Source organism: Peromyscus eremicus, chromosome 15, assembly GCF_949786415.1.
Source record: "Peromyscus eremicus chromosome 15, PerEre_H2_v1, whole genome shotgun sequence".
In the NCBI taxonomy this organism is placed as follows: domain Eukaryota; kingdom Metazoa; phylum Chordata; class Mammalia; order Rodentia; family Cricetidae; genus Peromyscus; species Peromyscus eremicus.
This window is the reverse complement of record NC_081431.1, coordinates 85390129-85417768: the sequence shown is the minus strand read 5'-3', so window position 1 is coordinate 85417768 and position 27640 is coordinate 85390129. Positions and strand designations below refer to the sequence as shown.

At 38.6% G+C, this 27640-nt stretch overlaps 1 protein-coding gene across 1 annotated transcript in view; it reads left to right on the top strand.

The window, feature by feature from the left end:
- The window catches only part of Pign (phosphatidylinositol glycan anchor biosynthesis class N), a 138541-nt gene that overhangs the window by 8397 nt on the left and 102504 nt on the right, over positions 1–27640 (top strand). The window contains exons 7-12 of the mRNA XM_059280406.1: positions 351–481; positions 1887–2003; positions 4083–4123; positions 7649–7708; positions 10045–10137; positions 11185–11240. Coding sequence (XP_059136389.1) covers positions 351–481; positions 1887–2003; positions 4083–4123; positions 7649–7708; positions 10045–10137; positions 11185–11240 — 498 coding nt within the window. The remainder of the gene's footprint in view (positions 1–350; positions 482–1886; positions 2004–4082; positions 4124–7648; positions 7709–10044; positions 10138–11184; positions 11241–27640) is intronic.

Below are 27640 nucleotides of genomic sequence, written 5' to 3'. Positions count from 1 at the left end.
TTGTACTTTAAATAATGACACTTTCTTATTAAGGTCACCAGAACAGTTTATAAGACACAAACTTGAAAGTCTCCATTATCCTGTTTAGGATTTAAAAAATGTTCATTAAAATATATTTACTAATCAATATTTTCCTTTTAAAATGTCTATGAAAACTATTTCAGGGTTTTTTTTTAATTCAATCCATTAAAGGAAAAAAAATTAGTCTTAACCAGGGGCTCTGATTTTAAAATAGTAATAAATCTGAAAGCATTTCTTCAGTTCTTTAATTTAATTGTAATGAGTCTGGGTTGAATAAATTTGATTTTTCTAAATTAACTTAACTTGTTTTTTTATTTTTTTGTAAACAGGGAATATAAGGACAATATTAAGAAAGTTGATGATGGAGTGAAGGAAATTGTGTCACTATTCAAGCATTTTTATGACAATGATGGAAAAACAGCGTTTATCTTTACCTCTGATCATGGAATGACAGACTGGGGTTAGTCTGCCTTTCAGTGCTGCCTTAGTGATAGTAGTGGCAGGTCGAGCTTGCAAATACTGTGTTCAGAAGACATCATCTTCTGATCAGATGGCTTGTAATATGCAAGTACCCAACACATAATTGTATGTTTAAAACGTTAAATAGCCTGATGACCTTCTATAAAAGATCTTTTTTTTTCTGATTGGTAAAACGAATACAGTCTCATTTACAAATGAGAAAGTAGAAAAAAGTTAAACAATACTCAAGTACTTTTAAATTTTCTTCACATTTTTCTATTAGAAAAGAGATTCCACCAGGAATTCCCTACATGTGGAGGCAAAAGGAGTGACACTAATTAAGATGTGTTACCCGGGACTGCTGAGGACTTCCTAGGACCACCGACCTCATTAGCTATGTCCAAGGCAAATGTAGTTTGTACTCAGAACAGTGTGACATAAAGATGAGATTTGAGCTCTTGAATCACAAGATGACGTTCTAGTGAGCTGGGTTCCATTTTATAAAGGACTGCTTTTTGCTGCCCCATTTACAGTGAGGCTGGAAGAAAAGGATTCTGTGTCAGTTCCTCATGCATAGCTATGACCAAAGCACAGGCGAGCAGCTTAAGAGTAAAGATTGACTTGGGCTCACTGTCTTAGAGGATGTGATGTGGTTGACTGGCTTGGGCAGAACGCCGTATTTCTAGGGTTGGTTCCCCCCCCCCCCCCAGAGGATTCTTTACCTTGTAGTAGATAGGAAGCTAAGATAGAGAAATCGAGATGAGGGCAGGTTTTTACACTCAAAGGCATACCTTTGGTGATTAACGACGTAAGCTGGCCCCTACATCCTAATGTTTCTGCAGCCTCCCAAAGCAAATACTTAATATGTGAGCCTGGGGGGAACATTTTGTCTTTAAACCATGGTGAATCTGTACATCTTGCTGTCCGTTTTAGAGGTCTAAAACACTTGCTCCCAACTGGGAGATGGTTCCCTGGAAAAATCTCTTCCCTAATGTTTCTGCCTCTGTCTGCCCTGCCCCCTTCTGTGATGATCCCTAGGCCTTGGTGTGTATGTGCACCTGTGATATAGATGTCCCATTAATGGCTGAACGTTCATTAGCCACGTGTTTTCATCACTTTGATCAGTTCTGTATCACTACAATTATTGCTCCTCACTTTAAGAAGCAGCTTTTTTTTGGCTAAAGCTGACAAAAGCCCTGATATATGAATATCAGCATAGTTTTTGAGAAGACAGCTTGACAGTCACATTACATCCATTTAGCAAAATTGCAGTAGTTTCTGAATTTGGGCCTCTGATTTTCCCAGCCTTACATGGATCAATTCTTTAAAACAAAGCATTTAGAGATTATTTTGCCATTGGTGGTGATTCTGTACTCATCTGATGACTCTTGATGTCTTTGCTGTAGGTTCCCATGGGGCCGGTCATCCTTCAGAGACTTTAACTCCTTTAGTCACTTGGGGAGCTGGAATCAAAGCTCCTCAGAAAGTTTCCGCTCAGCAATTTGATGACAAGTTTTTAAAAGGTACAAGTGTTTGTCTTTATAGTCGTAGATGCATGTATATAGCATTTAAAATACAACTTAAATTAAACTAAGTTGACATTTTCCATCAGTTTTTTAAAAGTCACTTTTAAATCCCTCATTTTAATGATTATGTCAATATTTTTGTCACTGTTATATGGAAATACTCCAAATCAAGGAATTGGTTAGTTTGCTTTCTCTCCCTCTCTCTTTTTTTCCCCAGAACCACTTGTTGAACATTTCCCAATATACCACTGTTCGTAACTATTTTTGGTCTTTCTAAATGTCTTGGAATTAGAAATTTTAATCTTGTTTTTATTATGTTAAAATTTTGAGTAGAAGTAAATAAGAATAAAACAAATAAGAAAGAATACATAGTTCCATGGAGGAAAATTGTAAAATTAAAATTTTCTAATTTAAGCAAAAAATATATTAATTATGAGATTGCAGTATCTAAAAATATATATCCCTTATATGAAAAGCTAGATGTACTACCAAGCTATTTCTCTCTTGACCCAGATGAAGACAGCACAGCATGTCTTCATGTGAGTCATGGTGCATTTTTCAGTATACTATTTATATATTGTTAGTGCTAGCAGAGAAAACCAGGCCAGGTCATAGGGCTACAGAGGAAGTATTTGAGAAGGGGCCAAAATACAGCAGTAGTAAACTGTCATGATTCAAATGAATAGAACTTAGAGAGCTTTTTAATTTGCTGTGCTGTCTTTGGATGGTTCTTATTTCCATAGATCTTAGTACTAGCATAGGGATGTCCAGCTCATGCTCTACATGTGGCTAGGGATTGTTATCAACACTGTCTAATATAAAACCATAAACGTATTAGTAGGCTTGCTTAAAATGTAAGTTGTTTGTTTGTTTTTAACTGAATTGAGCCATTTTTGAGAATGAACTTTGTGGAGGATGATGTTGTATCCCAATGGCATATAAAGCAGATGTATGTATGCACTTATGCATGCCATGGAAACTTATCCCAGTAGGAGATTAAAGCTATTAGAAACAAAAATATATGAGTAAGTTCTGTATTAGGTACTTTTTAATTGCTGTGGTAAACACCACAGCCAAAAGCAATGTGGGAAGGACCTCAACATAAGATCTGATATCCTGAACCTGCTAGAAGAGAAAGTAGGGAATGTGCTTGAACTATAGGCACAGGAAAGGACTTTCTGAACAGCAATCCAGTAATGCAAACACTAAGACTAACAGCTGATAAACAGGACCATAGGAAACTAAAAAGCTTCTGTAGAGAGTCAGTATCTAGATTATAAAACTTCCTCAGAAACTAAACAACAGTAACGAAAATTGGACATGAAACAGAAAGGTCTCAAAAGATGAAATACAAATGGCTGAGGAATACTTTTTTAGTGTTCAAATCTTTAGCCATCAGGGAAGTGCAAATCAAAATTACTTTGAGATTCCATCTTAGTTCAGTTAGAAGTACTAAGCTCCAGACATAAATGACAACAAGTGATGAGGATGTGGGGGAAGGGAACACCTACTCACTGCTGGTGGGAGTGCAAACTGGTCCAGCCACTCTGGAAATCAGTGTGAGCGTCCTCAAAAGCTGAAGTAGATCTACCCCATGAAGGGAGTTTTAATAGTAACTTAATATACTGTTTTAAAATTCCGGGTTAGTGATCATAAGAGCATCACATCTACAGTTGAAAAGGGGAGGGAGGGTGTGTTTGCTCTTGTGCTGTCCACCTGCCTCTGTAACTGCAGACAGCTGTGGTGAGGGAGTGGTGACCTTGCTGGCAGTCGCCATCAGGCTTGGCCTTCCTTCTGTTTCTGTGCATGTTTTGAGTATTATATTTCCAAGTGAACATGTTAAAAGGCTTAATAAATCACAGAAAATACTAAAGGTTTACTTTTCAGTTTTCCTTTTAAAAACCCTTTAGAAATATCCCTCTGCTTTTTTCAGTTCAGTTCTTTCTTTTTTTTCATGTTTGGTTTAAGAGTTTTCCAATACTTACCCTTTATATGTAGTGTCCGGCACGCCTGAGAATAAGATGATTTGTTCTTGTTAAAAATCTTAACATCATGTTTTATATCTATGTCTTTCAGAATGGAGATTGGAGAACTGGAAGAGGCGAGATGTGAATCAGGTATCTATTTAAATTTAATTATGTTATTCCCTATAAAAAAAATTAGAGAAAAATATGCAAAAATAGGCAGTAATAATAATAGTGGTAGTAGCAAAAATTTTTCTGACATATTTCTGTTAAGTTGACTACTTAACAAGTGCTTTGGCCTAACTAATCTTGTGCCAATTAAAACAAAAACAAAAAACAAAAAAATTCAAGTGGGTTGTTGAAATGGCCAAGTGGGTAAAGTGCTTGACACATAAATCTGACTACCTGAGTTCAATCCCCAGAACTTAAGGTTGGCAGAAATAAGCTGATTCTACAAAGTTGTTTTCCAGTCTCCACATGCATGCTGTGGCAAGCACACTCCTCTCCCAGCCTCCATCATGCACACAATAATAAATAACGTTTTAAACTCTCAATTGAAGATAAAGGACTCCTTCCAGGGGCTCAGGTGAGCAAGAGTTCTTGTTAAGAAAGTAAGACCTGAATATAAATCCCTGCATGGCTTCATGGGCCTTGTAACCTTAGTGTTGGGAGGTGAAAATGGGCGGAACCCAGGAGCTTACTGAACAGTCAGCCTGCTTAGCAGACAGTAAGTTTGTGGTTCAGTGAGAGATCCTATCTCAAAATGTAAGATGGAGACCAAAGGAAGACACCCCAAGTCCTCCTCTGAGCGCCACTATGCCTGCATGCATTCCTCCAAATACATGTGTATACTCTACACCTTCCACCCCAAAGCTTCCTTCCTAGTAACGTAGGGAGTTGTTGTGTGTGCTGGCTGGTTTTGTGGGTCATCAGAGGAAAGAGCCTCAGTTGAGGAAATGCCTCCATGAGATCCAGCTGTAAGGCATTTTCTCAATTAGTGATCAATGGGGGAGGGCCCAGCCTATAGTGGATGGTGCCATCCCTGGGCTGCTGGTCCTGGGTTCTATAAGAAGGTGAGCTGAGCAAGCCATAGGAAGCAAGCCAGTAAGCAGCTCCCCTCCATGGCCTCTGCATCAGGTCCTGCCTCTTGTATTCTGCCCTGTTTGAGTTCCTGTCCTAACTTCCTTCAGTGATGAACAGCAATGCTGAAATGTAAGCCAAATAAACCCTTCCCTCCCCAACTTGCTTTTTGGTCATGATGTTTTAGTCGCAGCAATAGAAACCCTAACTAAGACATTATGTAAATTGAAATTTACATGCTTTTTTTGATTTCCTGTAATGGTTGCACTGCTTAGATTAAGCAGAAGTACACTAAAACCACTCTGAGGAGTTTCTTTCCTTTTTCTCAGTTACTGTTTCTTTTATTAATATATATTTTACTTTTTACTGTATTTTAACCTAAAAACATCCTTGCTAATGCAATAGAAACACTGACAAGAGTATAAATTATATATCTATAGATTTTTGTTATAGGAAAATGTGCGTATAACTTAAGAAAGCTAGACTGAATATTATTTGTAAATGCTGAGTACAGGTTGTTGAGTACATGCTACTGAATCAGGCATCTTCACTGTTTGTAGAAGGCTTGCATCACTGGTATGTGATTATGAAAGTGGCAGGTAGCTTGTCTCTAGGTCATATGCAAGGTGACATTTTCTTACTAAGGAGAGTAAATCAAGATCTGGGGATTCAGTTTCATGTTTATCCTTTGAAAACTTGTTTCTATGAGCATAATAAAAATAATTTTTTTCTTTTAGAATCAATGCGTGATACTTAAGAAAATAAATATATGTAACATTAAAATATCAATTTACTAATTTATAATTTAAAAAAATCAGTCAAAGGGCTAGAAATTACTTGAAGACCCTAATACAAAAACATCTTTTATTTGTAGTAAAAGTAGATCTTAGTCAGAAACTGAATATAGAGTATGTTTTCTGAATCCCCAGTCTATTGAGTAATATTCCTGAAGTACATCTAAGTTCAAGTTCAGTCCTCCAACCAATGCTCAAATGCCCACTTGTGCTTGTGTGAAGGTGGGTAATTGTGAGTAAAAGCAAACACAAGCTGTGACCTGGCTTGCTTCTACTGTAGAGGTGAGAACTGATGCTGTGAAAGCATTGTATAACCAAATGTGAGATAGAAAGGTAAAACACTGTAGGAAAGGCCCATAGCCACGAGAGCATGGGATGTATGTGTCTGGTGAACTCTGCTTAGCAAAGGTTTCCCGGGAAATTTAGGATTAAGCTGAGGTTGAAGAATAAGTAAGAGTAATGATGCCAGAGCAGCAGGAGGGCTTTCCAGGGAGAAGGGCAGCATGAGCACAGAACTCGGCGTAGAAGGCATTTCATATGTTGAAGGGTGTTAGAAAAGGCTCGTGTTCAGAGTCACTGGGACTGTAAGATGCCAGGCAGAAATAACTAGGCACAGGTCTGCTAGAGCATGATGCACCTTGGGGACTTAATCCCAAAAGCTTGAGGAAGCTCTTGGAGTGTGTGTGTGTGTGTGTGTGTGTGTGTGCGCGCGCGCGCGCGCGCACACGTGCGTGCAAGAATCTCTCTGGCTTCAGGATGAACAGGAAGGGTTTGAATACCACCAGTTTTCTGGGAGTGGCATAAATCTAGGCACAATCTTTACAAACTCCTCCATTAAATGAAGAACAGAGAGGTACTTAAAAGGGAGCACCAGTGAAACAGAGGGAACATAGCAACAGGTATGAATGGGGCCAAGAAGAGAATTTATCCCAGTGTCCGAGGAGAGGGAGGCCTGGCCAAAGCAGCAGTTGAATCTGCCCTTCATTGACGGTTATTTTGTAGTAGATACATTGTAAGCTTATTTCATTTAATCCTGGCATCACTTTGTAAGGGAGAAACAGATACTTAACTGGTGAGGAAACTGATGCATTGGGGAAGTCTAATAAAAACTTGCTGGAGCTTTCAGAGCTAGCAAGCCAGGATTTGAAACTGTCTCTTCCAACTTGTAAGTATTTTGCTGCTTGACAAGTTCTGAGGACTGATGGAATAGCCAGTTAACTTTAGGAAACTAGAATCTGTTACCTACCTTCCTTTTGGCGAGATGTCTGTGGGTGATAATGGTCAAAGCAGATTACAGTAGGCTCAGGAGACGAAGAATAGCAACAGAAACAGAGCAAACTCTCTGAGAAGGAGGAACTGGAAAGGAAATGCCCACAGTGCCTTTGGGGCTCTGCTTTCTTCACTGTTGCCAGACGTCCTTCTGATGAGCGTAGTCCTTCAGTGCTTGTGCACCTTTCTCCTGATAGTCGACTGCTATTCTTTTATGACCACCAAAGCATGCTTTGGCATGATACTGAAAAACTTACACACAGTGTTCAGGTTCTTAGCTCATAGGGCAAGTACTTTTGGATGTGGTTTTGTATTGATGACCTTTAATGGTTACTTTTCAAATTTAGTTTTTCATAAGTTCGATTGTTTCTAGCAGTGAGCATTTAAAGACACTGATATATAAAACGTATATAAATGTTTAAAGGTTTTTGATTATAATAAATATGATATAGTCCAAGTATAGTTGTGTGAGAGGATACAGTTTGCTGGTTTATACATGCGGAATTATACTCGAACTTAACTCTTCTGTTTCTAGGCTGATATTGCACCACTGATGGCGTCCCTTATTGGAGTTCCCTTTCCTCTTAATTCAGTGGTAAGGAGTAACGCTTACTGCCAGTACTCCATGTGAGAATAAAATCTACTTTTTATGTGCCTCTCTATAGTCTTTAGTTATATTTAAAACTATAGTCTTTTCTGCTTATCTATATATAAATAGGTAACACCTCATAATTGATTATATGCCATATAACATGGAAGAAAGCTTGCCTTTAAATGTTTTATTTCTTTAAAAATAGATGATTTTTTTTCTGTTCTAGTAACAAGATGAATATATAAATTTTTGATTATAAGTAACAGAAACTGAGCCTTTTAAAGGGGAAATTATTGAAAATATATTGATGGCTTGCTAGATTAATTACATGGTTTCTGGTGATTAAGAAGCCCTGGCATGGCTGTGCTGCTCAAGGCACCATCCCTCGGGTGGAACAAAATCATACTTGTGTTGCTGCTCTCTGACTCTCAGGAACCAAACCTAGATTGTCTGGCTTGTCTACAGAGGAGGACAGGGCCTCCGATTACTCTTCCACCATATTACATCCAGTGGGGAAGACCCTCAGCAAGAAGTAGTAACTCTGTTAAGAATGGGTCCGAGCTGGGCGGTGGTGGCACACACCTTTAATCTCAGCACTCAGGAGGCAGAGGCAAGTGGATCTCTGTGAGTTTGAGGCCAGCCTGGGCTACCAAGTGAGTTCCAGGAAAGGCGCAAAGCTACACAGAGAAACCCTGTCTCGAAACCTTCTCCCCCCAAAAAAGAAAAAAAGTATTATAGCTGTGTCCATTACAGATTATTCTTTTTGTATAACATACTTAATTCATTGAGCATATAGCAATATGCCCAACATAGTTGTATTAGTCAGCTTTCCATTGCTATAACAAATATCCTAGATAATCAACTTAATAAAAAAAAAGCTTATTTTTGGCTCACATCATTAAAGGTTTCAGTTCCTGGTGACACATTGTGGCAGGAATTTGTGGTAGACCAAAACCAAAACTGCTTGCCTTGTGACAAAGATACAAAAGACCAAGATACCACAGTCTTACAAGAGGGTGTGTCCCTAGTGACCCAAATGACCTCTGCAAAGTTTCTGTCATCTCTCATTAGGTCTCACCTCTTCATTGTTCTGTCACCTTCTGGTAGCACCAGGCTGGGGACCAAGTCTTTACTCATGTGCCCTTAGGGAACATTTGAGGACAAATCATAGCAGTAATCTGCCAGTGTTAGATTTTAATTGACTTTAATTAGTCTTATTTGTTTATTTAATTCATCATTTTTGCTTTGTGAGAAAGTTAATTTTTTTAGTTATGGTTTTTAAAATTTTTGTCATTTAATCCAGTAATTTATTTTTATGTGTATCTTTGTTTTGTTTCTGTCTTGTTTTTTTTTTTAATTTTTTTTTTTTGTGTGTGTGTGTGTGTGTGTGTGTGTGTGTGTGTGTGTTCGTGTGTGTTCACCTGTTCAGGCATGTAAGCTACTCCATGTGGGTGCTGGAAACTAAGTCCTCATCCTGTGAAAGAGTAGCAAATGCCCTTAACCACTGATCAGCATGCAGTCATTTTTTTTTTTAATGTTATGAATGTGTCAGTTAGCACTTGGATGTGTGTTTGTGTACCACTTGACGGCCTGGTGCTCAGAAAGCAGAAGAGTGTGTCAGAGCCCTTGGAATTGGAATTAAAAGAGGTCATGAACCAGCCACCATGAGCCACCATGTGGGTGCTAGGAATTGAACTCAGATCCTCTGGAAGAGCAGCTAGTGCTCTAACCACTGAGCGACTGTATCATCTCTCCAGCCCCAGCAAGTGCTCTTAATTGCTGAGCCATCTTCTCGCTTCTTGCTGTGGAATAATCCTTTTTATACCGTGAAGATTTGTCACTCAGATTGATTTAGTTAAAAGCTGACTGGCCAGTAAGTGGCCAGGCAGGAATTATAGGTAGGACAACCAAACTAGGAGAATCATGGGAAGAAGAAGGCAGAGTCAAGGGAGTCGCCAGTCAGACGGAGAAAGAGTTGGACACAAAATGGAATAGAGGTAAAAGCCAAGAGCCTCCGGGCATCACATAGATTAATAGAAATGGGTTAAGTTGTAAGAGCTAGTTTGTAACTGGCCTGAGCTATTGGCCGAGTGTTTATAATTTATACTAAGTCTCTGAGTCAGTTATTTGGGAAGAGCAGGCGGTTGGGACAGGAAAACACCACCTACAGCTCCTTGTTTTCTCTTATTGAAACAGAATCTCACTCTAGCTCAGGTTGACCAGGAACTTGCCATCCACACCTTGGCCTCCAAAGTGCTGGGTTTACAGGTTGTGCTTGCTTTACAATCAGAACATCAGTGCTTGTTATTATAAATACTTGTTATATTTCATTTTTTTAGGGAATACTTCCTGTGGATTATCTTAACAACACTGGTCTCTTCAAAGCAGAGAGCATGCTTACCAATGCAGTACAGATTCTTGAACAGTTCAAGGTGAAAAAAATAAACTAAGGAATTCTACTATAAATTTTAAGTGTGTTAAGTAAAATATGATTTTATATTTTAATGAATAATTTTCTATAACTTACTATCTTGGCTTTTTAGTATTTCCCTAGTGTCATAAATGAATGAAAAAAGAAAAAAGGAAAGGGAAGGACATGGCTCCTTGTAGGTATGGTGGGGAAGAAAGTTTATTATAGATAAAAAGGAGTACATATCCAGAGGCGTCTGGTAGAGTCCTGAGTAGACATGACCCTGAGCCATGTCAGGAGAGGGGGAGGGGAAGGAAGAGGGGAGACAGGAAAACCAGGAAAACAGCAGCAGCCAAGAGGGCAAAGGTACAAAGGGGATGGGTAACCAAAATGGCTTGATTATATAGGGAAGAGCCTGGGGGAAGGGCAGTCCAGCCCCTAGCTGAAGAGTTCAGGGTAGAGGGCAGAGAATGCCAGCCATAGCCTGTAACAGGTAGGGACTGAGGGATGCTGGGAGAACCTGGAGGCTAGGCCTACTTGGATATGTTAAATAGGCACCTCAGCCATTGTCCAGGGTTTGAAACTTAACAAAAATGAAGTTTTTTATTTCTGAAATGCAGGTTTTATGGGTCGTTAGAGACTGCCTTTGAGGAGTGCCACTATAAGATTGTCATATATACTTATAAAGACTACAAATCAAGTCCTTATTTATTAGACTATGCCCAAAAGAATTAGACTAGAGATGACAGCATTACAGAGATTATTCTCTAATGTAACTTTGCCTTACTTCGAAGAGTTAAGGAAGAATTGTTGTAATTACATTACGGTACACTATTTTTGCAAGAGTGATGTACTTAATTCTCAGCTTACTGAGATAGTAAAGTATTATTTAAAATTTTCTTTAAATATTTATGAAACAATACAATATAATAACAGAAAATCCCATTTATTTCCAAAGAAGTTAATCATTCCCCAAAGAGCCATTTTAACTGATATTTATATTTCAGAATGAAATTCAGTATTTTTTCTCATTTGTAATATAATATGTATTTTCATGCTTGGTTCCCAGGTGAAGATGACTCAGAAAAAAGCAGCTACTTTACCATTTTTGTTTACACCATTTAAGTAAGTCTTAAATATTTTTTATTAACTTGGAGGAAAAAAAAATGTTGCTTGAGCTTGATGCCAATGAGATAGATTAATTTATGTATAAACATTGTCATTTTTGTGTGTAGTAAGACAGATGCCAAACAGAAGTCCTCTTCTGCTACTTTTGCTAATGAGCCAAACATGTTTATACCTCCGAATGGCTGGAGGAGGAAATGGAGATAGGGACACACTAATGGCTTTACAGAAGGATGGCCTGGTGAGTTCACTTTACTTATGAAGATGCCAGCTCTTTAGTTACACATGGGGCCTTAGATGTCAGTCTGGGTGGGTACTGAAGGTGTTGGAGCATCACAGTGAAGACGGTGATAGAGAACATTCATATGTAGAAGTCCTGGAGAGTGTAGACAGTGACAGGGACAGGCCAGGTGTGGTGTTTGGAGAAACCTTGGCTCCACCAGTGAGCAAATGTTAGAGCCACTTTGAGCGGCACCTGGATTTGTTGTTCTAGATCTCAGAGATGTATTTTTCCTGAACAAAGAAAGGGCAGATCTGAATCCTCCACCTTGCTCTTTATAACTGTATGTGTGGGCTCAGCAGGTTTTTTCAGCCTCTTGGAGGTGCATATTCAGAAGTGTTTTACGTACATCTGATTAAAATACATTAAGGTTATAGGAGTTTTAGGAACGTCAGTAAATGATTTTTTGGAGTGGTCATCATCATCATTATCTCATTGGAATTACCTTTGGCAAGTTACAGAATACAGTTGTGGTCTTCATAAACCAGAAAGCTTTAAATAATGTGGTAGTATGCTTGTTTTGTGTGTGTGTGTGTGTGTGTGTGTGTGTGTGTGTGTGTGTGTGTGCACATATATATGCATTCATATGGATCTTGAAGATTTAATTTTTCATTTTATTTTTAAAGATATATGCTTTCAGCAAGTGAATATTTTTAGACTGGCAGGTCTGCAGGCTTGGCTGGTCACTTTTGTCCCAGGTTAGTGAGCAGTTGGTTAGACTAGGCCCCCAGATGACACAAATATAGCAATGTATAGCAACCAGTATGTATTTAAGTGTTTGTGTTTTTGTATAGTGCTTATCTTTTTTTCAAGAAACACTTAATGACTGAGCACTGTATTTGTTAGTTTTAATTGTTATCTTGACACAATCTAGAATCAGCTGGGAATAGGGATTAGCTGGATCTGACTGACCAGTGGGCATTTCTGTGGGGTATTAACTTGATTTTTTTTTTTTTTCCGAGACAGGGTTTCTCTGTGTAGCTTTGCACCTTTCCTGGAACTCACTCTGTAGCCCAGGCTGGCCTCGAACTCACAGAGATCCGCCTGGCTCTGCCTCCCGAGTGCTGGGATTAAAGGCGTGTGCCACCACCGCCCGGCTAACTTGATTATTTTAATTGGAATAGGTACATTCACTCACTGTAGGTGGCTCCATTCTTTAGGCAGGGGACTCTGAAGCTTGAATCTACCTCTCTAGAAAGACTGGTCAAGAATAGAATCTTCTTCAAGGGCATAAATGTACGTTTTGCCTTCTTCCACTTGGCTTAGTTTCTAATGCTAAGTATTACTTTGATGTTCAACTCCTGCCTGAATGTTGCTATCTATATTTATATAGACATTGCTTAGTATCATTTGGGGGCTTGGCCCAACCAGTGGCGTATCTGCTTGGAGCAAAATGATGAGAACCGTCTCCAGACCTGTCTGGCTAAAAATCACTTACTTGAAGTCTTCAGTGTTGCCAGAAAAACCAAAGAAGTTAAAATGCAAATGACTCTTCAAGATACATAATTCAAGGAATAGAACCTCAACGTGTTAAAAATCCCCAGAAATATTTACGAAACTGTTAAATTCGTAAAACTAATGCTCACTTTGCAAAATGAAAAAATAGGACAGGATGTATTAAAAGAAGGAAGGAGGGGCTGGAGAGATGGCTCAGCAATTGAGAGTACTTTTAGCTCCTGTACAAGACCTGCATCATGTCCCCAGCACCCACATCAGACAGCTGGCAGGTCCCTGTAACTCCAGTTTTAGGGCACTGAGAACCCTTTTCTGGCTACCGTGGACACTCGCATACGTATGGTGCACAGAAACTCATGCAGGCACACATACACACACACACACACACACACACACACACACACACACTTAATAAATATTTCTTAAAGGAAGAAAAATAAAAACTAAACTTTAAAGATAAATTGAACAAGAGGCAATTCTTCTAAATTAGAATAGTGGGTGAGTAGAGCTGTAGTGAAAGAAATGAATTTAGTAGAGTGAGAGGAAAGCTGGGAGGAGATTACCAACAGCATGGTATACAGGAAAACTTACTCTTTATGATTTTGAACAGTTGCTAAGAGTGTGAGAAAAGTGATTCTACATTGTCACATGGATCAAAACTTGATGGAATAGATGAGAAAAATTTAATCATAGCACAAAACTTTGCTAGTCAATGAACAGCATTTAAATTTTAGTTATACTAATGTAAATACTGGTTTTCAGCTTTTAGAGTCAATCTAGGCAAAGCAGGGAAGAATTAATTGTAATTACAGAATAGGATGTAAATGTAACCACCCTTGAAAATATACTGTATAGTTATCAGTTGGATGGCTGAGGGGAAAGGAAACATAAAGTGTGGTAGTCATATTGACGTCATAAACTATTACACAGAGGATTCTGTCTACTGAGTGAGTAAGACAGAGGTTTAGATAGTAGACTACGGCAGTACCACGATGGCTAACAAAGGAAGTACAAGCAGTGAGATGACCTCTGAGGGGAAAGGAGGTCTAGAGGCAGCAACAGGTCAACAGAGAGTGTGTTGGGTGATGAATCATGACTTAGTGTTAAGAATACATGTAGAGAAAGCTACTAGAATAGTTTAAAGCAAGCAGGTCAAAATGTTTTGTCCCTCTGGATTGGTGAACTGAAAAACAGAAGGAATATTTTCTTGTTATACTTATGCAGTTCTGTTTGCTTAACATTTTTTTTTTGTATAAAATTTTTTTTGGACATTATTTTGATCATATTCTTTTCCCTCCCCCAACTTCTCTTAGATTCTCTCCACCTCCTTACCCACACAACTTCATGTTATTTCTCTTAAAAAACAAACAAACAACAACAAATCAACACCCCCCCCCCCCTTAGTTAGAGTTTCTATTGGGAAGAGACACCATTACCATGGAAACTCTTATAAATGAAAACATTTAACTGGAGATGGCTTAGTTTCAGAAATTTAGTCCATTATTGTCATGGTGGTATGTAGGCAGACATGGTGCTGGAGAAGGAGCTGAGACTTCTGTATCTTGATCTGCAGGTAGCAGAATCGACTATGTGCCACACTGGGCATAGTTTGAGCATAGAAGACCACAAAGCCCTCCTTCACAGTGACACACTTTCTCCAACAAGGCCACACTTCTTAATAGTGCCATTTCCCTATGGACCAAACATTTAAACACACAAGTCTATGGGGGCCATACCTATTCAAACCACACACCCCCAAAATTCAAAACAAACCAAAATCTTCAATAAGACAAAAAAACAAAAACAACAAAAAAAAAACAAAGTAAACAAAAATCACACAAAGTTATCAAGTTGTATTTTATTTGTTTGCTTGATTTTTAAAAATCATATGCGGGGCTGGAGAGATGGCTCAGAGGTTAAGAGCACTGCTTGCTCTTCCAAAGGTCCTGAGTTCAATTCCCAGCAACCACATGGTGGCTCACAACCATCTGTAGTGAAATCTGGTGCCCTCTTCTGGCCTGCAGGGATATGTGCAGACAGAACACTGTATACATAATAAATAAATAAATCTTTAAAAAAAATAGTTTAAAAAAAAAAAAATCATATGCATATATTGCTCAATTTCATGAGTTTGAACTGAGAAACAGCATATTGAGGCTATCATCTAAAGAAAGAAATTAGAAAAAAAGCCTTTGTAATCTTTGATACTAACCAAGTAGAATATGAAACAGGATAAAGGATACCATTCAGAGTAAAAGTAAAACATAATATAATGGAAAATGTGCATTGTGGAAAAAGCTACAAAATTTACTTTAGTCTATAATAAAATATAAATATTGACTAATATTGTTAAATTTCATAAAATATTAACACTATCCTAAAATCTAACTACAGAATAATAATTTTTCATGTGGTTCAAGATGATTCTCAAGTTTTATAGAGAGAGATTTTCAAGAATAGTTTAACTAATACTGAGGAAGAACAAGATAAGCTAATTTACTAGACAGGAAATGCATTCTAAAGCTACTTATGAAGCAATATTGGTGCAAATATAGCATGCAATTATGCAGACTGACTTGGTAGTATATAAAGGGGTTGATACCTATGTGATATTTGGTTTTGATTACAGATGGCATTAAAGATCAGGGGCAGAGGGAGTGAAGACTTACACACAGCACATTACCTTTGCACTGGAAAAAATATGGCCAGGTCCTCCACCTTATGCCAGTCATAAATTAAATTCCACATTGATTGAAAATGAAATAAAATGCTTCTCAAAAGCAAAAGTGTGATTCCCATGAATAAAACAAAATATGTCATAAGAAAAAGATAATTTGAATATATCAGAATTAAATGTTGTATTAGATAAAAAAAGAACCATAAAGATTACATTTTTTTCTGCTTTGGAGGAAACATTTATAGACTATATAACAAGCATCATAATTTATGATCTATAGAGAATTTTATGCATCAGGTCAGGAAAATAGCTCAGGCAATAGAGTGCTTATTGTTTAAGTCTGAGGATCTGAGTTTAATTTCCAGAACTTATGTTAAAAAATAGAAAAAAGGAAAAGGCTAGTTATGGTCTTGCGTGTTTGCACTTTCAGCACTGTGGAGTTGGAGACAGGCAGATTCCTGGGGCTTGGTGGTCAGATATCTTTCAGAGTTCTTCCAGTGAGAAACCTTGTCTTAAAAAAAGAAAAAAGATGGCATCTTGAGATTGACCTCTGTCCCTACCCCACCCCCACATGTGTTGGTGGAAGTTTCTCTCCTACTTGCCTGTTCCCAAATGCTCAGCAGCTGCTTCCGAAATAATTGACTCAGAGGCTTATTATTAGTTATAAATGCTTGGCTGGTTGCTCAAGCTTATTACTAACTAGCTCTTACACTTAAATTAACCCATAATTCTTTTTAAAAAAAATATTTTTATTTTATATTTAATTTAATTTTATATATCAGCCATGGATTCCCCTGTCCTCCCTCCTCCCACCCTCCAGCCTTCCCCCTCCAAACCCACCTCCCATTCCTACCTCCTCCAAGGCAAGGTCTCCCCTAGGGAGTCAGCCCAGCCTGGTACATTCAGTTGAGGCAGGTCCAGTCCCCTCCTCACTACACCAAGGCTGAGCAAAATGTCTCAGCATAGGCCCTAGGTTCCAAAAAGCCAGTCCATGCACTAAGGACAGGTCCCGATCCTACTGCCTGGGGGCCTCCTAAACAGTTCAAGCTAATCAACTGTCTACTTATTCAGAGGGCCTGGTCCAGTTCAATGGGGGCTTCTCAGCTATTGGTTCACAGTTCATGTGTTTCCACTAGTTTGGCTATTTGTCCTTATGCTTTTTCCAATCATGGTCTCAATATCTCTTGCTCATATAATCCCTCCTCTCTCACGCCGATTGGACTTCTGGAGCTCCACCTGGGTTTAGGCTATGGATTTCTGCATCTGCCTCCATCAGTCACTGGATGAGAGTTCTATCATGACAGTTAGACTGTTCGGCCATCTGATCACCAGAGTAGGTCAGCTTGGGCTTTCTCTCTACCATTGCCAGTAGTCTATCATGGAGGTATCTTTGTGGATTTCTGGGGACCTCTCTAGCACTTTGCTTCTTCCTATTCCCATGCAATCCATAATTCTTATCTGTGTGTAGCCACTTTGGCTTGGTACCTTTTCTCAAAACAACATTCTCATTTTGCTTCGTTTGCATCTGACTGGTGACTCCTGACTCTACCCTTCTTCTTCCCAGCATTCTTAGTTTGATCACCCTGCCTATACTTCTTGCCTGGCTGCTGGCCAATCAGCATTTTATTAAACCAATTTGAGTGACAAATCTTTACAGTGTACAAGAGCATTATCTAACAGCATTTCCCCCTGTTTGTCTAATTAAAAAGGAAGGTTTTGATCTTAATATAGTAAAGCTAAATACAACAAAAACAGTTAAGAATTACAGTAACAGTGTCCAGTCTATTTGCATTGGACAAAAATCAGTGAAAATACTTAATTATCTATTTTATTGTGGTGAGTTTTGTATCTAATTTACTTTCTTTATAACTAAGGAAAACTATAATTATAACTATTTCGTCTTCAACTCCATCAAAGACCCCAGAAGGACGTAATGTTAGCTAATGACAAGAACATCAGGCTGCCTGGACAGTCACCCAAAGTTATTCTGCAATGATGTGGCATCAATCTTCGGCCTACAGGCCTAGCATATCTGACAGACTTATCTGTGAAGCAGGATTTTTGCAGGACTGTCCCACCTTATCTTGGCAAAGTTCTGCAGTTAGTTTTTTTTTTTGTGTGTGTGTGTCCTGCTTGTTCAATTTGTACAGCTCACTGTCAGCAGTCAAGGCAAGAACACTTTTTTTTGCCCACATGGCTAGCTTTTGCCATAAAGAAAACAAACTCCATATGGAGTTTTTTTGATGCCCATCATTCTCTTTTAAGTAACTGGTGCTGCAAGGAGCAGATGTATCTCACTGTCGAGAAAGTCTAAATTCTTAAAACATTTTAAATGCCATATTCTGTAGGTTTTTGAAGATTGTCTGTCTATCTGAAATATATCTCTGTATGACCTTGAAAACATACCTAACATGACTATAAGTTTGCTACTATAGATGACCATTAATCTGTATTTCTTAATTATATATTACATTTTTAAATGAGCTGCATAAACATAATACCCTAAACAAGAGTAGAAATATACAGTGTAACAAAATTAACTTTAAATTTATATCAATAAACTAAAATCATACTGATGTAAAATTAGGAGTTATTTTTTCGACTAAAGTGGATTTAATGATCTATCCCCTTTTTCCCATCATTTCTATATCATATCCCCCTTTCTTCTTTTTGAAAGAAATTGACTATGACCAATAACAATTTGTAACCAAACCCCTAAACAAAGACAAACATCCATAATCCATTTTTTTTGGGAATGTGAGCATAGTTTTCTAGACTACTTCCTCCTGGTTGGAGCTGCTGTTAATCTTATGGGGACCCAGAGAAAATTTAGGATTATGTTCAAGTCCTGACTGGAGTAGTCTTTGAGTTTGGATCATCTCAGCCAGCAGGCTTGAAGCCTCTCTGAATGCAGAACTCAGAGGAAACTGCAATAAAAGTACTCTGAAATGTTGGATCATCTGGGCCATCTGTTCCCATCGGAGACCTTTCAGGGGTTCTTCCTCGATCAAATCCGATTTTTCTTAACACAGGATGAATCCACAGCCTCTCATTTCCTGTGGAAATAAAAGCATAACCTCTTCTCCAAAGTAACATACCTTTTGACTTAAATTTTGAAGTTAAAGAATTTTCAAAATATATAGGTTGAGTTAATCTAGCAACATTTATAATCAAATGTCTCTTAGCAGCTGTTGCTCCTTCCTCATCTGTCAAACAGTTCAAAGAAAACATAATAACATACAGTGTCCAGTCTCTCTATGTATTTTCTATCTTTAGGTGGCTTTTTAAAATATTACTTTACTTCCTTTTTAAGGACTTTATTATTTGAAAACTATGTATTTCTGTTTTATGACTGTATACCTTCTCTTTACTCTCTTAAGCCTATATATATATATATATATATATATATATATATATATATATATATATATATTTTGTTTTTGTCCCATCCCCCCCTCCCCTGACCCCAGCTGAGGACCGAACTCAGGGCCTTGCACTTGCTAGGCAAGCGCTCTACCACTGAGCTAAATTCCCAACCTGCCTATGTATATTTTTAAACACACTATAACTCATTTAGAGGGTTTTCTGTTTGAATCTGTCCTTATTGTGTATCTGTGATCCTTTTCTGACCAGGAAAGTTTTTAAAGTCCTAAGCAGGTATGGCTAGGACCAAAGCAGCAGCTTTGGCGGCTGGATCTGCCCCGCTCCGCTTTCCAACATGGCATAGGTACCAGCAGAGTCACGCTTACCCCGTACCCCAACTCTGGGAAGCAGTACTAAGTAGAGTGTAGCTGTGTTCTTAAGTCTGAAGCTGTGCTCTCAAGCCTAAAGGCAGTGGCTGGGAGAAGCCTCTTTATACTGCTGCCCCTGAGAGACTGGGAGTCCTGCATGTTTCCACTGAGGCCTGCAGCGGTCAAGGGACATGGTTCTTAGGTGATTCTGTACTGCAGCCTGCAGTGAGAGACATGAACTATGAAGCTGTTGTTGGCTCCGTTTTAGAACCTCTTTTAAAGCTCTCTCAGGTTTTTTGTGGATGGAGTTGCCATTGGGCGCCATGTGTAGGTGAAAGTTTCTCTCCTTCCTGCCTGTTCCCAAATACCTGGTAGACACCTTTTCAATTACAAAAAATTGTATACAGCAATAGAAAAAAATATTACCATAATGAAATGGAAAATTATGCCCAAAAATTCACAAAAGAGAACGTGTAGATGATAGTTATGAAAAGAATGTGCACTTCATATTATTCCCTAACTTTGTGAAGCAGTTCTATTATTTTCCTTCTTTACAAATAAAGAAATTATGGCAAGGAAAAATGACTTTTTCTGGGATTTCTAATCCTAACTGAACCCAGACAAAGTGGCTCCATAGCCTCTTGTACTCTTAACTATGTTGTAGTGTGGTTTTGAATACCAACTTAAAGTACACATACCCAAACTCTGTGTCCAACAGGTTTACTTTTGAGTGTGGTCTGAGGTAAGTAATTGCATGTAGAGACATTATTGTGAGCCAGTTTATGGCATGTATGGAGAGTGAGGTAATAAGCACGTGTGTACTTAGGTTACCAAGTTGTAAGTTGAGTGAAAAAAGTAAGTATGTAACTATGGCACACTATATAATTCATCTTCAAAGTATGCCAAACTACTGTGACTACACAGGAAAAGCATGAAATATACATGCCTATCTAGTAGTATCATGATGGTATTAGCTAGCATTGTAGTAAGAATTTATTAATTTGATAAAGACACAAGAACCACCTATAATACTAAACTGAAAATTTGTTTTCTGTCATTTGGGGAGTTGTGCATGACATAAACTAAATTGTATTTTAAGATAATCTTTACTTGTATGTATTAAAACTTCATTCCTGTTTTTAGGTATTTTGAAAAAGTTGTATTTGAGAGCAGTGACTATATGTGTTAGTATGACATTTAATGTTCAGTATATCCAAAAGAACATTGATCACTAGTACCCAAGTACAGTAGACGTTGTTATTTTTTATTTATTAAATCTGATAAATGTTCTCTATCCATATCATCTGTTTCTTTTTAATCACTTTTCTGCATACATAGAATGTCAACATTATCTTATAAGCTGAATAAAAGAAATGTTGACTTTTAAACACAAAAGATGAGGGGAATGCTTTGGTGACACATCCTGTAGGAAAATTACACAAGCACTTGTCCAGACCATCATTGGGGGGTGTCTTTCCTTCTCATTCCCTTTGCCCTGAGAAATGCACTGTTCAGCAGTATCTGCACGGGAGCAAATTTCTTCAGTATTGACACCTGAGCATTTCAGAGTCTTTAGATTTTTTTACTTACATCATGGATTTCACAGCATCACTAAGTTTTTGTCTGATAATTTTTGTCTAAATAGCTATGAAGAGTAGAAGAACAGTAAAATATTCCTGGGGTAATGGAATAGAGGTTTTAAAACAGAAAATAAGGTTGCTGATGTCCTACGTGTTTTTTTCAGATTTTTTTAGAGTCCAGTTAGTTTTTACTGTAATTGCATATTGTTTTATCCTAAATAAGTACTTTCCTGTTTAGTTTCAAATACCTTGGGCCGGGGAGTGGGGAGAATAAAAGTTATGAACTATTCCTTTTGACAAATAGAACAAATAAAAATCTAAAGGCTAAAATTGGGTGTTGTGGATGCTGATACTATGCCAAGGCATGACCAGCAGGTGGCGCTACGTGATTAAGAGAAATGCGAACCAGACCAATGACTGCAATGAACACTTGAAAGTAGAGATGTATGGACAAAAGAGTATACAGTGTGACTTGTTGGGTCACCCTGCAGCTTCCAACATGAGATTTTTAATTCCTCCCCTCTTTTTATTTTTCTCATTTTATTTTCTTCCCTTTTTCTCTTGAACTTTGTTTTATTGGGGGAGGGGATGCAGGAGCAGAGGGTGGATGCTGAGGGATGGGGAATGAGTGGGATCAAGATACATGATGCGAAAACCACATAGAATAAATAAATAAATTAATTTAAAAAGAGAAGAAAGGGAGGAAGAGAAAGAGAGGCGGGGAGAGAGAGGGGGAGAGAAATGAGAAGGTTCCACACACTGCCCTCAAAGAAGAAAAGACACTTTGTATTTCCAAAGTGTTCAGTTTTTCTGGGTATGCCTGTGTGGGTCTGTGATCCAGCACTGAGGCTGAGCAGGGAACTTTGTGCCAGTCCAAGGTTAGCCTGGCATACACAGGATAGCTCTGTCTGAAAACAAAACAAAACTGGAAGGGAAAATAATGCCATGAAGTAAGAAGGAAGGCTTAGTGTTCTCGTAAGAGGCTGTGGAGGACAGTGCAGCTGGAGAGGAACTGTGCACCTGCCCCAGAAGAATAAACATCCGGAATGTCTTTCCCCTTTTTAACTTTATTGTGAAAATTTTAAAAATACAAATTTTATTAAAAATATTCAGTGTATTTCCCTCTTACATGGCAAGTATTGCCTGCTTTTCATGCATTTACTTCCTTGGGTTCACACATATGGAAATCCCTCACTCAGGTCACATTTATGTACTGGTTTTGAGAGGAGCCTTTCTTTGCATCACCAGTATGATTTACTAATCATTTACAAGCTACGCTCCTGTCCCAGCAGGGCAGTCAGCATGGGCTGCAGCTGCAGAGGCTCCATGCTGCAAGCTGGCTGGTGGGTCTACGGCCAGCCCTATTCAGTATTGATGTGTTTCTGCAAGAGCTTCTGGAGGCAGGCACATCTCCATGTCCTTGGTGCCTGCAGCCCCACAGCTTTTTGGGCACAACGTTTGTGCTTGCAGCCTGCTGGCTTAGACTCAGCAGCACAGGGCATAGATTCATCGTTTTCTGATGTGAGGCTCTGTTCTGATATTTTTCTTTATAATTTTGTGAGTCAACTTTTTAAATGTGTCTTATTGGAGCTCTACAGTGGATACATCCACTGCCATTTTTGTTTTCTCTGGAAGTCCCATTTTTTACAAACAGCTTTTATAAGTTACATATGTGCTTGGGAAATGATCCATTTACATAGATAGAGAAGACAGCATGATTCTGTACCATTGGTCAGGTTAAGGAAAGAAACTTGGTTCACAAATAATTTTTACCCTTTTTTCTACTTTTATTTTCTTGAGATGTTTCCCTTTTACCTAGATAACTATTCTAAAAAGGAATTATCCATTGGACCATGGATATTTGCAAGTGAAATATTTTTGTAATAAAATTTTGAACAAGAAACATGAAAAACTCCTTGCCCTCCAAATACTAGTTCACCCTGAAGAATGGACAACATTGTTGATATTCCTAAAATACACTTTACTTTCTTTTACAGTGTTCAAATAACTGTAAGATAAGAAGGAATAGTAACACTTTTAGGAGAAAATGTGGACTATTTAGAGTACCCATTTCTGTCATTTTCCTTCTTGTAAGCATAACATGTTGATCACATATATTTTTGTTGTTATTAATGTTCTTTGAGACAGGGTCTCACTATGTTTCCCTGTCTTAGAACTTACTATATAGACTAGGCTAGCCTCAACAATCATAGATTCTTTTAAAATGATGTTTTCACTAAATGTTGCTGGTGGTTGTTTTTGTTCTTTTTGGGGGCCCGCTACCCAGCTCCCAAATAAATCACACACAGAAGCTTATTCTTAATCATAAATGTCCAGCCTTTGCTTGACTTGTTTCTTGCCAGCTTTTCTTAACTTAAAATTATCCCATCTACCTTTTGCCTCTGTGTAAACTGAGTTTCTCTGCCTGCCCAGTTCCGCAGCTGCTTCCAAATAATCTCTCAAAGGCTTATATTGTAAATGTTTGGCTGATGGCTCAGGCTTATTACTAACTAGCTCTTACATTTAAATTAACCCATTTCTATTAATCTATGCATTGCCACGTTGCCCTTGGCTTACTGGTTCTCTGGGGTCTTGTTCCTTGGGCAGCTGCCTTGAGTCTGCTTGACTCCATCCTTGTTGATCTCTGTCTTCAAACCTTATTCTGCCTCTCTATTGGCCAAACAGCGTTATTATCAACCAATGAGAACAAAATATATTCACAGCATACAGGATCCTACAGCACCTCTGGGCTTTTTCCTTTTCTTACTTTGTATGTCTTACTTTAATTACTCTTTGGCTGGCTGTGTGGCTGGGTGGCTGGCCCCTAGAGTCTTCTTTTCCTTGTTCTCTTGCTCTTTTTTCTTTTCCTCCCAGATTTCTCCTTCTGTTTATTCTGGATGCCTGCCAGCCCCACCTCTCCTTTCTCTTGCCTTGCTATTGGCTGTTCAGCTCTTTATTAGGCCATGAGTTGTTTTAGACAGGCAAAGTAACACAGCTTCACAGAGTTAAACAAATGCAACATAAAAGAATGCAACACATCTTTGCATCATTAAACAAATGTTCCATAGTATAAACAAATGTAACACATATTAAAATAATATCTACAAAATGTAGTCAGTAAAGAACATTTTTCTTTAAGATGGCTGTGTGGAAAGTTGTATTTTGTTAGTTTCCTCTTGGTATGTACTAGGGAAAATGGATAGTGGAAAGGCCTTGCCTTTCATTTCTGAGCCACTGAATTTTGGCATGTCACTGAGAGGTTTATTAGTGCTCCACACTGTCATAACCTGGCTGGTTTGACACAACAAAAGTGTATTTTTAGTTCTAGAGACTGCTTTTAAAATCAAGATATTGTCAGGACTGTGCTCCCTCCAAAGGCTCTAGGGAAGGAATCCTTCTTGTTTCCACATAGCTTCCTGTGGCTACCTGTAACCCTAGGTGTTTTCTTTGCCTTGTAGAGATATGTAGAGTCATTCCAGACTGTTCTCACATGGTATTTCCCTGTGTGTTTGTGTGTGTGTGTGTGTGTATGTGTGTGTGTGTGTGTTTCCCTTTCCTGTCAATGATAGCAGTTGTTGGAATTAGGATTATATCAAGCCAGTATTAGTTTATGTTAGCATGAGTGTAGCTGTGTGTTAGTTAATGTTCCATGACAGTAACAGAATTCCTGATATATACCAGCTAAAACAGGGAAGATTTTCTTTGGCTCAGGGTTTTGGAGATTTCACTCCATGACCAGTCAGCCCATTGGGCCTGTGGTGAGGAAGTATATTCTGGCAGGGAATATGTGGTATATCAAGCTGCTTACTTAGTGGCTAGTCAGCTTAAAATGACTGCACTCCAGAGTCCCTTTAAGGATACTTGCCCAGTTACCTAAAGCCTCCTAGTCCCTACTTTTTTGTTGTTATTTTTGTTTGGAAACAGTTTCTCATATAGCCCATACAGCCTTTGAACTTGCAGTGTATTCAAAGAAAGCCTTGTGTTCCTGATCTCCCTTGTCTCTGCCTCCAAGTGCTGTGACTGCAGATCCCTGGCCTAGGCCTTTAAAGATCTTTGGCATCTTCTGGCAGTGCCACTCTAAGGACCAAACCTTTAACACTTGGGCCTTTGGGGATTACTCAACACCTAAGCAACACCAGTCTTCAGAGACTATTTGCAAATAAAATTACTCTTCTGAGTACCAGGGGTTAGGACCTCCACACAAGAGCATGGGGTACACAGTGTAACTCACACCAGAGGGTAATAGCTCACATATATCATCAGTTTAGCCATTGCCAACAAATAATCTGCAATGCTTTTTAACTGCATGAATACTTAACTGTATTTATGAATTTTGTGCTTTGTACCAGACACTGTACTTGATGCTGGAAAATAGGTAGTGCCTGCCATCACTGGACTCAATGCCCAGTGGGAACATATAGAAAGATAGTAAAACAAATAAATAATAAGAACAAAAACCTACTGCATGGTGTGCTAAGAACTGATCATATAGCATGAGCGCAGCTTATTTTTAGAACTCTTGTAGAACTTCAAACCCTCTAATAGATGGAAATTTATAGTGACTGGAATTAAATATGGTAAGGCATTGTCAGGAAAAGGCTTTGTTCTTACCTTGGTGACAAATGTGGGACAGACATGCAAGAAATGCAGAAAGTCTTTGCTCAGTACACTTCTGAGACAGTGAAAACCAGTGTTCCTACTCACATTAAGTAGCACCCATGGAGCCCTGTGGTCAGAGGTGCTACAGACAGATATAAAACAGCAAAGGGTGACAATAGTACCCAGCTGAGGACTCAGCTCTCTAAGGAGAAGAGAAAAGGCCTGAGTAATAGCAGCTGACAGTTGCCATGGTTAAATATTCTCATAAGCAGTTGGACGCCATCAAGGTGAATCTACTAGGAAATAGGCAGTGTAGTACCGTCAGTTCAGGGGAGCACCCACCAAGAGAGGGACAAGAGAATCAGGAGTTGAGGCCAAGAGGAACAGACTTAAGTGGACAGCTACTGGAGCAGAAAGAGAAAGCACTTCTAATGTTGGTTTGGGGTTATTACTCCTGGAAGGTAATTTTTTTCAGTAAATGAGAGAAGTCTATGTTTGAAATGAAGCATCCTTAAGTATTTTTGTTTTAATAATGCCTTGTGATGACTTACCGTTTTTAGCCGAATAGGGAAAAAAAATGTGACCATTTGTTCTGTTGTCCCTTGCTATTGACTTACATTACCCTTTCTGTTCCCAGGGGCCTGCCTATTTGCTCCCAGTCCTTTTTTTTTTTTTTTTTTTTTTATTGTTTAATATAGAATCTCACTTTGTAGACCAGATGGTCTTCTACCTCCTATTCTGCCTCTACCTCCGGAGTACTGGCATTTCATGCATGTACCATGTCATTCATCTAGCCCTTCTAACTTCCTTGTCTTTCTTTTCTTTTCTAAAGACTTTAAAAAAAAGTTTGGTATGCATGTGTATGTTCTGTGTGGCTATGCAACTGCACATGTGAGTGCTGGTAACCACAGAGTCCAGAAGATGGAATCAGATCCCTTGTAGCTGTAGTTCTGTGAAATTGTGAACTACTTGATGTGAGTGCTGGGAATTAAACTCGGGTCCTCTGGAAGAGCAGCAAATGCCCATAACAACTGAATCATCTCTCCAGCCCGTTATTTCTTCTTTATTACTTACTTATTTATTGTGTGTGTATGTGTGTGTGTGTGTGTGTGTGTGTGTGTGTGTGTGTGTATGTGCCTGTGTGTGCCACACAGGGCAAGTATGTCAATCAGGACAGGCCAGAGAAATCTGTTCCTTCCTTCTACCACATGGGTTTGGGGCTGGAACTCAGGTTGTCAGCCTTAGCAACAAGTGTAATTATGTGCTAAACCATCTCACTGGTCTTTAAAAAGAAAGATTAGATCTACATATTGGAGAAAACATGTGATTGTCTTTCTGAGTCTGACTTATATCTTTTAACATTCTTGTTCCCTTTATTTTTCTGCAAATGGCATGATTTCATTCTTCTTTGTGGCTAACACTCCATTTTGTATATGTAACACATTTGATATGTAAATTGATCAGGTGTTGATGGGCACTAAGGCTGATTCCATAATTTAGCTGTTGTGAATAACCCCCTGGTAAAACAGATTTATTGGTATTTGAGTTGTATACTTTGATTCCTTCAGATGAATAACTCTGAGAGATGCAGTAGATCTTCTTTTTTTTTTCTTCCTTTTTTAGGAACCTCCATGCTGATTTCTATAGCAGATCTACTAACTTTTAATCCCAACAACCATGTATACGTTCCCATACCCCATTCTCTGCATCCTGGCCAGAATTTATTATTTTATGTTTTAATGACGCTAGCCATCCTGACTAATTGAAGGCCTCTCTATGTAGTTTTTGTTTTTAAGATTTATTTTTAATCATGTATGTGTGTTTGTGTGTGTGTGTGCCACATGTATGTAGGTACCTAAGGATGCCGGAAGAGGGTATTGGATTCTGTGGCTCTGGAGTTATAGGCAGTTGGGAGCTGCCCTAAGTGTGTTCTGGGTACTGGGTTCATGTCCTCTGGAAGAGCATCTAGTGAGCCATTTCTCCAGCTGTCTTCAGTGGTAATAGGAGCCACAGAGGTCAACATAGGCCATGGCTGCAACAGGACCATGGACCCAGACATGGCCCTTGGCAGCAGCTGA